The sequence below is a fragment of the Pleurodeles waltl genome, chromosome 11, assembly GCF_031143425.1.
Source record: "Pleurodeles waltl isolate 20211129_DDA chromosome 11, aPleWal1.hap1.20221129, whole genome shotgun sequence".
Lineage (NCBI taxonomy): Eukaryota > Metazoa > Chordata > Amphibia > Caudata > Salamandridae > Pleurodeles > Pleurodeles waltl.
This window is the reverse complement of record NC_090450.1, coordinates 696,449,223-696,464,067: the sequence shown is the minus strand read 5'-3', so window position 1 is coordinate 696,464,067 and position 14,845 is coordinate 696,449,223. Positions and strand designations below refer to the sequence as shown.

Here is a 14,845-nt window from a genome sequence, read left to right as displayed (position 1 = left end):
GTCCAGAAAAATGGATCTGGAGTTTGTGGGAGCACCTATGCTAGTGCTGATGTGCCTTCACACACAGGTACCTGCACCCTTCCCTCAGGGCTGAGATGGCTTACAATAGGGGTGACTTATAGTGACCTGGTGTAGTAACCTGTAGTGAAAACGGGTGCATGCACCCGTTTCACACAGGCTGCAATGTCAGGCCTGCAGAACCCTTTGAATGGGCCCCCCTGTGGGTGGCAGAATAACTGCTGCAGCCCATAGGGATACCCTGGAACCCCAGTGCCCTGGGTACCTATGTACCATATACTACAGACTTACACGGGGGACCAGTATGCCAATTGTGAGGATAAAACGTTACCAGCAACCAAATTTAGAGGAGAAAGCACAGTCACAGGGGTCCTGGTTAGCAGGATCCCAGTGAACACAGTCAAACACACTGACAAACAGGCAAAAAGTGAGGGTAACCAAGCTACATAGAGGCTACTTTCCTACAGCAATGTTTTCCAATGTACCCACTGATCAATCCCAAGAACTCAGTATTGCTGGTGGCCACCAGTGGGTTCTCATCCACAATAATCCCTGCTTTCCTATCCATTCCAGTGGTCCCAGTGATCACCTCTACTCATAACACAATCCACATAAAGATGGTGAATATTTGTATGTGCAGCAGCCTTTATTTTCAACGCTCTTCCACAACAAGCTCAGCTTATGCGTTCTACCTCTCCTTCAAACTTCATACACTGTACCATGTTTGTAGGCCAGGCCACAACCAACAACCTTTCAACATGATCTCCAAGGGCACCAGCAGCCAGCTGCAAATCGGCACATTTCATGACCTAGTCTGGACTCTGAAGTGCTATACAAACAATACATAAATAGTAGCTGCTTGACGTAACAATTAAAATAATTGTGCTGTATTAACCACCAGTCAAATCTCATTGAGTTAAGCATTCATATTCAGTTGTGTTACTCTTTTATTTATTCTCCGTGCACACCACTGAGCGGCCACATCTAGCACAGTAATTGATAGGGACGTGGAACAAAATAGAAAAAAACAGAAATGTAACAAGCGTCCAAGGACACACAAGAAAGAGTGATTGTAGGCTGGCGAAAGGCAGGGAAAATGACAAGGAGGGGAAGGATAATAAGAAGGGCAGGAGAGTAAGAACAGAATACAGAGATTTCAAGAAGAGGGAACACAGTGGTAAGAGTATGAAATGGCAGACAGAAGAGCCCGCTGCCATGAAATAAACAAAAAAAAAACTGCTGTGGGCAAAACAAGTTGAGAATGAGTGGGATAACAGAGGGACAGAAGAATGGGAGACCGAACAGAGAGCAAAGGAAAAGCAGAGATTGGTTCAGGAACAACAAGAACAGTGTGGAGGAGGAACATTGTAAACAAGGCCTCAGAAATAAATACGCAGGTCGTGAGACAGAAAGGAGAAGTAAAAAGACTAGGGTGGTGTGCTGGAATAAGGATGCACAAGAGGAAAGACAGAGATTGGGGGGTGTGCTTGATAACAGAGAAGTGAGGATTAGGTTAAGTGGGGAACCAGTAAGTTAACGGAGCAACAAAGAAGGATGCAGATTAAGTCCCAGAAAACTGAAGCTGAAAGAGGGAGAAGTATGCTGAGTTAACTATTAAAAAGGACCAGGGTTGTAGAGGTAGTGAATTTAGGATGCATCAGCTGAGGTGGTGGAATGTTAATGTGGTGGGCAGGATGAAGGGATACTTTAGAAAGCAGTCAAGGGAAATGACAAGGTTAAACAATAAAATACTCTATCTATTTATGTATTTATTGTTTCTGCTGTCAGCCTACCAACAATTAAAGGCAATAATAAATAAGCATATGCAATGCAACGGGTCTTGTGTTTGCTTGTGTTAGAGCTATTCGCATTTTAAACTCCTGACTGGACTTTTCTTGCCACATAAACTGAAAAGTAAAACAGTTTCACATAAGCAAGCTCATTCTTCGCCACCATGAAGCGTGACGGAGACACACAAAACTAAACAGAAGTTCACTCTCAGTGAAATGTATCGACAAAAGTGCAATTAGCCATGTAACCGGCAAAAGTGCAATTAGCCATGTAACAAGGTCGATGTCATGCAAAGCGCTTGACTACTGCCCAGTGAGATAGCGCTGCCTGGGAAATAAAGAGTAAAAGAAGTCCAGAAACCATACAGAAGACATAGAGCCTCAAAAGTTTTCAGTAGTTGGCTGGTGCACTCAATGAGGGCTAAACAACAGAAAAGGTATGACGTATACATGCCTTTCACTAATGAAAAGAAGCGAACTGTAAAAGGCAAGCTTACGAACTAACCCAACTGATGGGCGTGGTTAAAAGCCCATAGAGAGATTACACCAGGGACAGAGCGATTTGCGCTCAACCCTAAAGAGATATGAAGGAATGAATGCAATATAGTCAACTAGCTTCATTTCAACTGCATTCAATCTCAATAAAAAAAATGTCCAGTCCGTTGATACAAACAGACTTTAGCTAAAATACATGTACAATACGATTAACTGGACAACATTGCAGCAGAATGCATTAAGTATCTTATTCAATTCATAATAGGCAGCCAACCAGTTTACCAGTGCAGCCCTGAATCGTGCTAAAGTGCATATGCATACAAACAGAATTTAGCTAAAATACATGTACAATACGATCAACTGAATGCCGTAACAGCACAATGCATTAAGTGCCTTATTCAATTCATAGCAGACAGCCAACCAGTTTACCAGTGCAGTCTCAAAGTGTGCTAAAGTGCATGTCCATAAATAAAAAAAAAATGTAATCACAATTTAGTCTTGATGCATGGCACTGCACATAATGAAATATACATAAAACCGCTCAAAAGGGGAAAGGAGGGCCACAGGTTTATCTGGTATTATCACCTAGCCCACAAATACAGCACTGCAACCTGGAGGAATTCTCATGAATGGATGGAAACAAGCTTGATTGGCAACGCTCTCAGACAGGGCCATGCAGCCTATATATATGATGCTATGGAGTTATGCACATTCATATCACCAGACCTGGCACAAAGCACTAGTGTTGCTTTACCCCATTGGACTTGAAAAGGGGGAGTAGCCACTGCTGCCAAGCCAAGTCATAGTTTTTGCAAAACAAGGTAAAATGGGTTAGGTTGCCTGTTTCTCCAAAAACACAATCACAGTGCTCAAGCCCAGCCACAAGCCTGAGCATACGGATTAAGTAGTCCCTGGTCAGCAGGACACCCAACCTGTATTTTACATGCAGCGTTCGCTTGAGCTCTTTGTATATCAAATCTAAATAACCAGTACATGGAGGACCATAAGCATTGTTGAAATAGTTACATAAGATTGATCCCAGCCTAAGCGCGAGGCGTGCCCTTGTCAACTTATATTCATGGTATTGGTCTTTGATCTGCTCCGCAGTATCCTGCCTCGCTCTACAGGACTCTGCATACAAGGCCTCCAACTTCAGTTCTCTTAGGACGTTCTTCACATGCAACACCCACGAGGACCCCCCCCCCCACAGCCACCAATTAAGGTGGCTTCTTCCAGGGTTCTCAGGTATACTACTGCCTTAGGCTTATGGACCAATGTTACCTAGCAGAGCATTGGCCTTAGAGCTACTGTTTCCGATACTGGTGTGAGGCCAAGCTCCGCACAGAGTGCTATTAGGGGGTTCCTGGTCCCAGCCTCAATAGTACTTTCAAGAAGTTGTTCTTGGCCATTTGTAATGGGCTAGTATTTGTAGACCCCCAAAGCTCTGCCCTGTAGAGTGCTGCAGCTACTCCCTTTTGGGTATAGATCCGCAGGATAGTACTGATACTTCTAGCACCAGCCTTGTGCTTCAGATTCAAGAATGCCCGGCCATTTGTTTCAGCACTATAGTTGCCCTCCGTGCACGGCTACACCAGTGCAAATTCTTTGCAAACCCGATACCCAAGTAGTCAAAGTGCTTAACAGTTTCTATGAACACACTATCAATCAGAGGCTACCGCCTGAAGCCAAACCATACCCTTTGTTTTAATACTATTGTTAGTCAGTGACTTTTCGCCACAGTAGTCCAGAAAGCTGTTAAGCAGCTTGTGGGTTGCATTTTCTGTACATGCCATTAATACAACGTCATCTGCACACAAAAATATTTGAACCCTCCTTCCAGCAATGATCGGTAAATCGAGTGGTTCTTCTAGCAGATAATCTGCTACATCAATCACAAAGAGGCTAAAAAGTAACAGCACCAACACGCAACCTTGCTGGACGCGCTTTTCCACTGGGAAGGGTTCCGTACACTCTCCGCCTGGTCAATATCTAACTCTTGCCGTGTTACCTGAGTGCCAGGGTAGTATCGGCCCCTATGTCTATCAATGATCTTCAAAGTTTGCCCCTGTAAACTAGATCAAACAAGGTTAAATAGCTAAGTAGGAGTGTGGAGCTATTAGCAATAGATAGTGTTACAACCTCTACTTATGCCTCCCACAACCGGTGACCCCCAGCATTTGAAAGGTAGCAGTTTTTCTTGCTTGTACTTCCAAAAGGAACTATAATACCGGGACACAAATACTAGGAAGCTGGCAAACTAAAGTGATGCAGAGCCATATGAATGAGGTCACATCCCATAAACAGAAAAGCAGCTATGACTACATTCAGGAGGCAAAGCTAGACAGGATCACACACTCACAGTCATCATAGTCCTCGTTCTCCAATTCTTCATTGTAGTCCGGGGTCGGAGGCTCTTCTGGCTTTACTATAGGTTGAAAAACAGAAAGGTTACCATTATGGACTGCAGCCCCATCTTAGTCCTCGCTTTTTATGCAAGACTTCATTTCCATGCTGTGCTCACAATCCTCCTTTTAAAGAAAACACTCACTCACTGGTAACCTGGACATTTTTTATTCAACATAATATACCAAAGCATCCCAACAGAATTATTCAAGACCTTAATTCTATGCTGTATTCACAATCCCAATTTAAAGGAAGGAAGCAACCACTCGCTGATAACCAGGGAAGTTTTTATTCAACATAATATATCAAAGCACCCCACAAAAACATCGTGCCTGGCCATCTCCCTAGTCAGATCTGTCCCTTAATATCAATTCTGATGTGCTTTAGTGACCCCTTAACCTGCTTAATATGACTTTACATGGAGTTGCTCACCGAAGAAGGTGACAAATCTAGACACAAATGTTGTTTATGTCCGTGCCTAAGGAAAGACCTGGAGCAACTTAGTTACCATACTTAAGGCCATCCTTCCCTCTTCCCACTCCCCTACAGAGAGGAGTGGTCAACAATTATTTGTATTATTATTTTTTAAACAAAAATTATTGAATGTAGATCTGGCAAGCTTCTATTGAATCTTTCACTTTTCAGTAGCATCTGCACCTTTAGGATTCTACATTCTTCACTTTAGCATTTTCACGTAGATGGGTTTTGATATATTCTAGGTGTCATAATGTTCTATGAAGGAACTGGCTGGTTCTTATGTTACTGTTCACTTGCAGAAATTGTGACAACATTATAGATTCAGTTTTTTCACATTCTTCGACAGATTCCATTGCCTATTGTTAGTTCTACTTTGTGGTTGGGCATTGGCAGGTTCATAGTTCAACAACTTTTCTTCATGGTTCAACCACATGTCGAGTAGGTATAGGCATGCCAACTTCCTACAAATTTACTTTGGCATAAACTTCTGATCAGACTTTGGCTGGTTGTTGGTAATGCAAAGTTCTATGCAGGGTGAGGTGGGTTTTTAGCTTTTCTTTACACTTCTAGAATATCTCAAGCAGGTTACAGTTGTCCAACCTGTGTAAATGCTTACTTTTGGTCCCTCGTTAGTCGTTTCTTCTGTTTGGAATTTGACAGGTTCAGGCAGACACATTATTCTATGGTTGTGATGGAATCTTTATCAATTACTAGGTGATACTTTATGGGTGTCTCACCACACTTCAAGTTCTTTTGTGTCTCCTTCTTTTTAGTTATTTATCTTCCTCAGCAGCCTCTGGCAAGTTCTGTGGCTCATCCAGTATACCATGTGGCCCTCAGGAGGACTGAAACAGGTTCTAGGTGTCCTACTAGTCTGACTACTCTTAATTGAAATGCTCTCTTTCTCTCACTCTATCCTCTTTCTTCACTCCTCTCTTCTGCCTCCCTTCTCTCTGCTCTACATCTCCTCTTTCCACACTTTGCTGCCTGTTCACTTTCTTCTCTTCAGAATAGTCTGGGGCTGGGTATTGTACTCTTGTTGCAGTACGTGATTTGGTGGTCTCTCTATCACTGCTTATGGACACAATCCAAATATTGAAGAGAGAACAACGAAGATCAGTACACTTTCTTTACTATTCAATAAAACAGAAATATTTCCCTTCATCGTCTATCAAGAGGCACAATCAGGATCTGTGTTTTGGTACATTGGCAGTGGTGAAGGTCTGCCTATTTTGTTTCAATGGCATAATAATCTAAAGAAATGTTGTGTTACTTTATCTATTAACAATAGGCAGACAGCTCTCAATAACATTCACCAATCACAGATGCATGCCATCCTTCTTTGAACTAACCATTCTGAGGATCATGACAGGTTATATTATTATGTGTATTTGTAAAGAGCACTATCACCCACAAAGGTATTCTTGCACTGAGAAGGTGTGTGTCTAGCCCTGCCTCTGGTGGGTTGGTCAATTGACAAGTGAGGTCTTCATCTTCTTGAAGAATTCAAAACGAGAGGAGGAGGCTTTGATGTGGAGTGGGAGGTCATTCTACACTTCAGAAGCGATCTAAGAAAACATCCGTCCTCCTGATCTCGTTCTCTGTATAAGTGGAATGCGTGTGAGTAGGAGTTTTGAGGAATGGAGGTGTCTGGGTGATTGGTGGAAGGAGATGCAACTGTTCAGACTGGTGGGGCCCGAGTTGTGTAGTGCCTCGAATGTGTGTGTGTGAGGAATTTGAATTGAGTGTGTTTGCGTATCGGAAGCCACTTTAGTTACCTGATGTGTGGTGTGATGTGGGTTCTGTGCGAGAGGTTAGGGATAATTCTGGCTGCTGAGTTCTGGATGGTTTGTAGTCTTCTAGTGAGCTGATTGGTGATCCAGGTGTAGTGGTGTTTCCATAGTCCATCTTCCTGGTGACCGGGGCATGAGCAGCAGTTTGTTAAGTGTTGCTTGGTAGCCATTTGAAGATCTTCACCAACATCTTCAGGGATTGGAAGCAGGGTGCAAAAATGGCACTGACTTGTGTGGTCATATCCAGCTTGCAGTTGATGATTATTATTTTGAAGTTCCTGGTGTGGGTTCTGGGTTTGGATGCAGGCCCGAGTGCGGACAGCCACCATTTAGAGCCCCATGGTGAGGTGTTCTTGCTGTTGTTCCAAATTAATGAATTCACAAGGGAACTTCTAGGACCAAAATCCTGGTGCTCCATACAGGTGCTGTTTCATTCTGTCTTTTTTAATCTTTTAACATGAACATTACAAAACTCGTGAAGAGCTTGCGTGTGGGCTCTAGGTACCAAAAAATGCCTAGGTGTAGCACTACAGTGCCACCAAGTAGCCCCGAGTTCCCTAGTAGACTATAGGTGACTGCCTGCTTGGTGGCATCTTGGAGTAGTAGGCGGAATAGTAAGTGAACAGCGTATCTCTGTACCACTCAGGGGGAGGTAAAGTGAACCCAACTGTATACAGTTATGCCTATTCTGATCCTATCTCCCACCTGTCTGAGTAAGCATGTACAATATGAAACATGGACATGAACATGTGTCCTCCCTCGCCTTAAATTGTGTGTGGGAGCATAGCAGGATGAATTTAGGCCCGTGCAAAGTTTTTGTTACACTGGTACAACTTTGAGTAATTCACAAATTATATGTTGGTCACAACTGTCACCATTTCAGATAATGTGAAATTTTTTATTTCTTTTGCCTGTAGGAGGCTTGTTTCTATTTGAACAAGATATTTTCTAGTTGTGGAAACCCCTTGCCAATATCTTATATGATTCTTTTTGTGAAAGGTATATCGTTCACCAAAAAACTACTGGAGAAAGTATTTTGCCTTAGTTACCATAATTTCACAAAATGTATGCATATTTTGGAAAAAAGGTCAGAAATTTTGCAAACAACCTTTACAGAAAACATGGATATTGTTAGAAATGGGGCCTCTAGTTGGCAGTTGGTTTGCACCCTGTCCAAGTAGGGACCCTCACTCTAGTCAGGATAAGGGAGATACCCGCTCAGATAACCCCTTCTCCCCCCCTTGGGTGCTTGGCATGAGCAGTCAGGCTTATCCCAGAAGCAATGTGTAAAGCATTTGCACATAACACACAGTAATACAGTGAAAACACTACAAACGGACACCACACCAGTTTTAGAAAAATAGCCAATATTTATCTATATAAAACAAGACCAAATACAATAAAATCCAACATACAGTAATAAAAATATGAATTCTGCAAGATTTACTCAAAAACACAGTTCCTTGAAGTTGATAGCTCCACCTGGGGCTATCACAGTGTCGTTCCCAACCAACAGTTCAGGCCGGCCGCAGCATTGCGGGCCAGCTACGGTGTCGGGAAGACCCACAAACAGTACCTTGGATTTGCAGGGCGCCGTTTTCCTCGCGGTGAGCTCCAGGGAGCGACATCGCTGACCTCGCGGTGTCGGTTCCGGAGTCGTGCAGGAGTTGTTGGGCCCTTGGGGGGTCACACGCATTGCGGATCGAACTCCAGGCTGATGAAGTCAGGTGTGCCAGCGTGGATGGCGTCAGGGCTGCGGTGCGAAGTGGGACGATACGACGTGCGGTGCCCACAGGTCACTGTGCAGGCAGCGGCTCGGTGAGGGCGTCCAGCGGCGGCGGTGAGACCAGTGCTTCGGTGTGAAGCAGGGCAGTGCGATGTGCGCTGCCCACAGGTCATGATGCAGGCAGCAGCGGCATCGTTGCTGAAGTGCTGTCGTTGGTAGGCCCAAGCCAGCGGGATGGGATGGGATGGTGCTTCGTGACCCTCACAAGCGGTGTCCATAGGCCACGGTGCAGGCAGGATGCCTGGTGACGACACATGATTCGATGGTGATGGTGGACCAGGGCTGCGGTACGGGATGGGACGGTGCTTCGTGTACCTCACGAGCGGTGGCCACAGGCCACAGTACAGGCAGTGGCACCGGTGTCAGCAGGAGTGGCGTCGTCGAGGATGCCCAGGCTACGGTGTGAGCAGGTGATACCGGAGTGCAAAGCCCACACTTCGCAGTGCGAGCAGAGGCTCGGTGAACTCATCTGATGACGGCGTCGGGGAGACTGGGTCGCGGTGTGAAGCAGGGCAATGCGACTCCGTGTGGCATCGGCAGGTCACGGTGCAGGCCGGTGGGGTCGTTGGCAGCGTTGCAGTGGTTTCTCCTCTTGAACAGCACCAAAACACACAGTTCCAAGAGCTGCAGGTCGAGGAAACTGAAGTCTTTGGTGTCCCTGAAACTTCCAACAGGAGGCAAGCTCTACTCCAAGCCCTTGGAGAATTTTCTCAAGCAGGACACACAGCAAAGTTCACCCTTTGCATGCTTTTCATGCAGAAGCAGCAACTGCAGGCCAGTCCAGCAAAGCAAAGAGCACAGGACAATACTCCTCCTTCAGCTCTTCAGCTCTTCTCCTGGGCAGAGGTTCCTCTTGATTCCAGAAAGATTCTAAAAGTCTGGGGTTTTGGGTCTTCTTCTTATACCCAGTTCTGCCTTGGAAGTTGGCAAACTTCAGAGCAAAGTCTCAAGTGTTTGCAAGATCCTTCGTTGTCCAGGCCAGGCCCCAGACGCACTGCAGGGGGTCGGAGACTGCATTGTGTGAGGACAGGCACGCCCTTCAGGTGTGAACGACCATTCCTCCCTCCTCTCTAGCTCAGATGGCTCATCAGGATATGCAGGCTACACCCCCACCCCCTTTTGTGTCACTGTCTAGAGAGGCGCGAAACAGCCCAACTGTCAAACTGACCCTGACAGACAATCCACAAACAGGCAGTCACAGAATGGTATAAGCAAGAAAATGCCTATTTTCTAAAAGTGGCATTTTCAAACAGACAATTTAAAAACCAACTTCACTAAAGTATGTTTTTTTAAATTGTGAGTTCAGAGACCCTAAACTCCACATTTTTATCTGCTCTCAAAGGGAATCTGCGCTTTAAGGATATTTAAAGGCAGCCCCCACGTTAACCTTACGAGAGAGATAGTCCCTACACATTGAAAACTGAATTTGGCAGTATTTCACTGACATATAAAACACACTAGTATATGTCCTACCTAACACATACACTGCACCCTGTCCATGGAGCTGCCTAAGGCTTACCTTAGGGGTGCCTTAAATGTAGTAAAAGGGAAGGCTTGGGCCTGGCAAGTGGGAACACTTGCCAAGTCGAATTGGCAGTTTAAAACTGCACACACAGACACTGCAGTGGCAGGCCTGATCCATGTTTACAGGGCTACTAATGAGGGTGGCACAACCAGTGCTGCAGGCCCACTAGTAGCATTTGATTTACAGGTCCTGTGCACCTCTTGTGCACTTTACTAGGGACTTACCAGTAAATCAAATATGCCAATCATGGATAAACCAATCAACAGTACACTTTACACAAAGAGCATATGCACTTTAGCACTGGTTAGCAGTGGTAAAGTGCCCAGAGTCCTAAAGCTAACAAATACAGGTCAGAAAAAATAGGAGGAAGGAGGCAAAAAGACTGGGGATGACCCTGCAAAAAGGGCCATTTCCAACAGAGATCATCCTAAATTCATTGCAGTTCCTTGGCTTTGCTTTGCACTCTTTGCGTAAGCAGGCATAAATCATCAGTCGTTATTGTTAATGAAATCTGATATTTATACAGCGCACAATCACAATCAGCTACAAGTATCTGTCTCCTCTTCTCAACCGCCAGACTCTTAAGGAGGCCATTAGACATTGTCTCCACATTGGTCTGCCTTTTGGTGCAATACTTAAGAGATTTTTAGGAACTTTTCCCTGCACTCCTTTGAGACAGGCTTCATGTTGATCTTCTTATTGACTTTGTAAGTAGAGATTTTACTGCCATTTCTGATACTTCCTTTAAGCCTGCCCCCATGACAGTTTGCTCTTTGAACCTGTACTTTGAATGTGTTTGCATTAGTTTGCTTTACGGTAGAAAGTATCTGGTTCTACTTAACTAGAATAGAGACTGTTCCCTATGCTAATTCCCATTATTTTGTATTTTGAGAACGTACTGACATTCTGAGTTTAAAATCATTACGTTAGACAAAAATACTTGGCTAGTCAGTTAAAGTTTAAATAAACCTTCATGGTTTTGACTTTGAACCTTGCCTGATGTAAGTTTGATTTCACTTGCCTCATCTTTATTCCGGAGCCAACATGATTTGGGAATCACACAAGAACATGATCCCAAAAGTGAGCATTTAAAAATAATAATTTAATGTCAACAGTTTCTGGGAGAACAAATTAGGTCCAACACCTACGCACTTTACCCAAAGAACTAAAGCGTATGGGGGACAGCCCTTTAATGAATCGGGCCACTCATTAAGAATTGTTGTAATTCGGTCTTGCCCAGAGACAGCTTTCACTGTCTTTCCAGCCTTATGTTTTTAAAAGAATCATAATAAAATCGTCTGTCTGTCTGTCGGTATTTATACAGTGGCTTTCACCAGCCCTCTTCATCAACTGGCCTATTTAAGTGTCATTCACATTTTGTTTCTAACCACCACAACATTCAGCATGGGGCAAGTTCTCACCCTACCTCAGCCACTGGTTCTCTTCACAGTGCACATGCATAAATCTGCCTAAAAGTAGGGTACTCCAGGGCAAGTAGTCCAATCTTTATTTAAAGTTTACTTTATTTTCATTTTTTCTTAATTACTTTTGCAGTAGGTAATTTTGAACTTATTTCTTTTGGAGACGAATACATGAAATGTTCATGCACTACCAATCTTACTTCTTATTATGTTTGCAGTTTCAATCCCTGTTGCCTATGTTTGCAAAAAACAAAGAAAATAAACAGTGCAGGCTTGCCAAGGCCAGATATATTGGCCTTTTTAGTTGCAGCCTTCCTTTCTTTTTTCTGATTTTCTATTTTTAATATTTGTAGGTGCATTGGACTTCAGTTTTAATGGACTTTTTATCCAAACTGTAAGTGATGATGGTAAAAATTAATTGGGCACAACTCTCATAATGTTAGTCTTAATATTTTTTCTTTATCTCTATAAAATGGCTTTTCTTTATAAAGTAACTACATTTTACTCTTTGCCCATTGTCCTGTTTACACACTGGTACATAAAACAGGATGTTCCTCTTTAAGACTGTCTAGTGAACATACCAAGATGAGCGTCTGGTCTCCAGTCCTCCCGACCAGGTTCCACAGGCTCCACAGGTTCCACAGGCTCCACAGGATCCACAGGCTCAAAGGGTGGTTCATAATACCGCTCTTAAAAAAAGAATCAGAGAGTGCATGATCAAAAGCTTCACCTTCATCTCACCTGACCCTAGTGAGCCACCTGAAGAATACTGAAGAGGAGAACCTAATCCTGTGTAGAAGCAGCCTACCAATTCTAGATGTAAGCAATAGAATCTCAGACAAATGCCAAAATGACATGTCTTAATGATAAGAATATGGCAAAACAAAATGAATACATACACTAAATCAAGAAAAAAAGAGACAAGGTGAACCAAACTTAACAACCCTTGCTCCTTGACTGATTCATTAGAACATTTGCAGTGAAAATGTATGTGAAAAGGAATGTGGAATGTTAAGAATACACTACAGAATTTAGGCAAGGTTAAGTATCATGAAGCAAATGTTAGAACCTGTTCAGGGGTCCAGTGGAACACATGGGTTCCTGGGCCACAACTGTAGGTGTTGAGTACCTTTACCACTGCTCTCCAGGGGACTGACTTGCTATTGCCACTGATAACTGCGCACCACGAACACCCCTTAAGCACATAACTCTCAGGGCAGCAAGACGAGCAGTCCAAGTCTTACTCAGGGAGTGTGGGGTTCAAAACTTGGGCCAAATTTACAAATTTTGGTGCAGGGCAGCACAGCAAGTCACCTTGCTGGGCTGCCCTGCGCCAAAAAGAAAGGGCAGCAATGCACCGAATTCAAACATGCAGTATTTATTCCTGTCCTTTGCAAATGCACTGGCACCGTTTGCTGCCTAACACCAACACAGGCACTCTTGCACCATAGTGCAAAGGTGTCTGAATTGCATGCATGGTTGTTTTTGTGCAGGAAGGGACACCTTTGAAAGAGGAAAAATCGAGGAGAAATAAATATGTTTCACCTGGAGAGTTGTAGGATTTTGGTGCATCCTCAGGTTTAACAGGGTTGGTGAATCTGGGGATGCGTCAAAATCCATTAGTGTTGCATGGGAACACCCACTAAAATGCCCATGGAACGCCTTCCTTACACATAGTTAGGCAACGCAACGATTTTTGCTGCTTTGCTTTACACCATCTCTATGAGGCCATTCAAGGCCACACCAAGTAGCTTTGGATGGCCTCATAGATATGGTTGCAAGGTTTGCACCACCGTAGCATCACAAAGTGACATAACGGCAGCGCAAGGGGCTCATAAAGTTACCCCTTAGAATTTAACAAATAACTAAACAACTCTTAATAACAAATGCCTAACCCAGTGATTTAACTTATGCAAAGAATAATGCACCAATTACGCAAAACAACAAGCAGGTGTAAGGAACACAGGATATGACTAGGGTGCCCCAAGTAAGGCATATAAAACAATATTCAAAGGACATTCATAGGTGGAGGCTCACAGAGAAGAATGCCTGCAGATAAATGGGAAGCAAACATGAGACAATGTGAGGATGATTTCTGGGGCACTGCCTGCAGGTATCCTAGAGAGGTAGAAATCCGGGTGCAGTTCTGACTTATTCAGCTTATGCTACACCATATAGCTTATTATACCAGAACCAGAATGCACACTATGAGGAGAGCAGATACAGATTATTGTCTGAGAGGGTGTGCGCTAAGAGGTACGTTCCTGCACACGATGTGGGACTGCCCCAACTGGGCCGTTCTTTAGGGGTTACAGAGTAAAATACTTGAAGACCTAAGAAGAGCCTCTGGAGCTGACTCCTAGGCTGGTAATGTTGGTACTGTGTGGGGAGCCTCATGCCTAACAGGTTTTCACTTATTTTCTGTAATCTGTCACTAATGGTGGCTGGACGGGCCATTATCCAAAGTAGGGGAGTGCGGAGACCCCAATGGAGGGTCTATGGGAAACCAAAATGTACGGGTGCACGCAAGCCAAGGAGCAAGTAGATTAGGCATGGGCCTGCCCAAAAAAATCATTAAAATCCTGGGTCCCTGGAAAAATCAGCTGTAATGACTTGGAAGGCTGGACTCCGGGCTTCACACCAGAGCAATAATCGTGGCTTGTGAATCAATGGTGTGAGTCAAAGAATACCGAAACGCAACTCTGTGTCACCTGGAGAGACAGTTCTGAGGCCCTAGGAGGAGAACACTGATTGAAATGTGGAAATAGTTTCCTGTTTCGAGGGTTGCACGTCTGCTGTCAATGTGGCTGGATGGTGTTTGGCCTAATTGTTATGAACAATGCAAAATAAAAAGGATTGGAAAAAAGAATGGCTGCAGATTATATGTCTATAACTAATCGGTTATCCACAATACATCCACTGGGGACAACAGCGACTTTGAGTCCCAGGAAGTTGCGGGCCAGGAGGCGGACCCAAGCAGCAGCGTTCACCTGGGAAGCACTTTTAGCGTGCTGTGCGTCCCCGTGGCACGGGACAAAACCCAGCCACTTGGGACAACAGGGACTTCAAGTCCTAGAAGGCCGTGGACCAGGAGACGGCCACAGCAGCAGTGTGCACTGGGGAAGCGCTGTTAGTGT

At 44.3% G+C, this 14,845-nt stretch overlaps 1 protein-coding gene across 2 annotated transcripts in view; it reads right to left on the bottom strand.

The window, feature by feature from the left end:
• Positions 1 to 14,845, bottom strand: part of AEBP1 (AE binding protein 1) — a 230,595-nt gene that overhangs the window by 157,744 nt on the left and 58,006 nt on the right. For both annotated transcript variants that reach the window (XM_069214248.1, XM_069214249.1), the window contains exons 5-6: positions 12,290 to 12,397; positions 4,663 to 4,728 (exon numbers count right to left, since the gene is read on the bottom strand). In XM_069214248.1, coding sequence (XP_069070349.1) covers positions 4,663 to 4,728; positions 12,290 to 12,397 — 174 coding nt within the window. The remainder of the gene's footprint in view (positions 1 to 4,662; positions 4,729 to 12,289; positions 12,398 to 14,845) is intronic.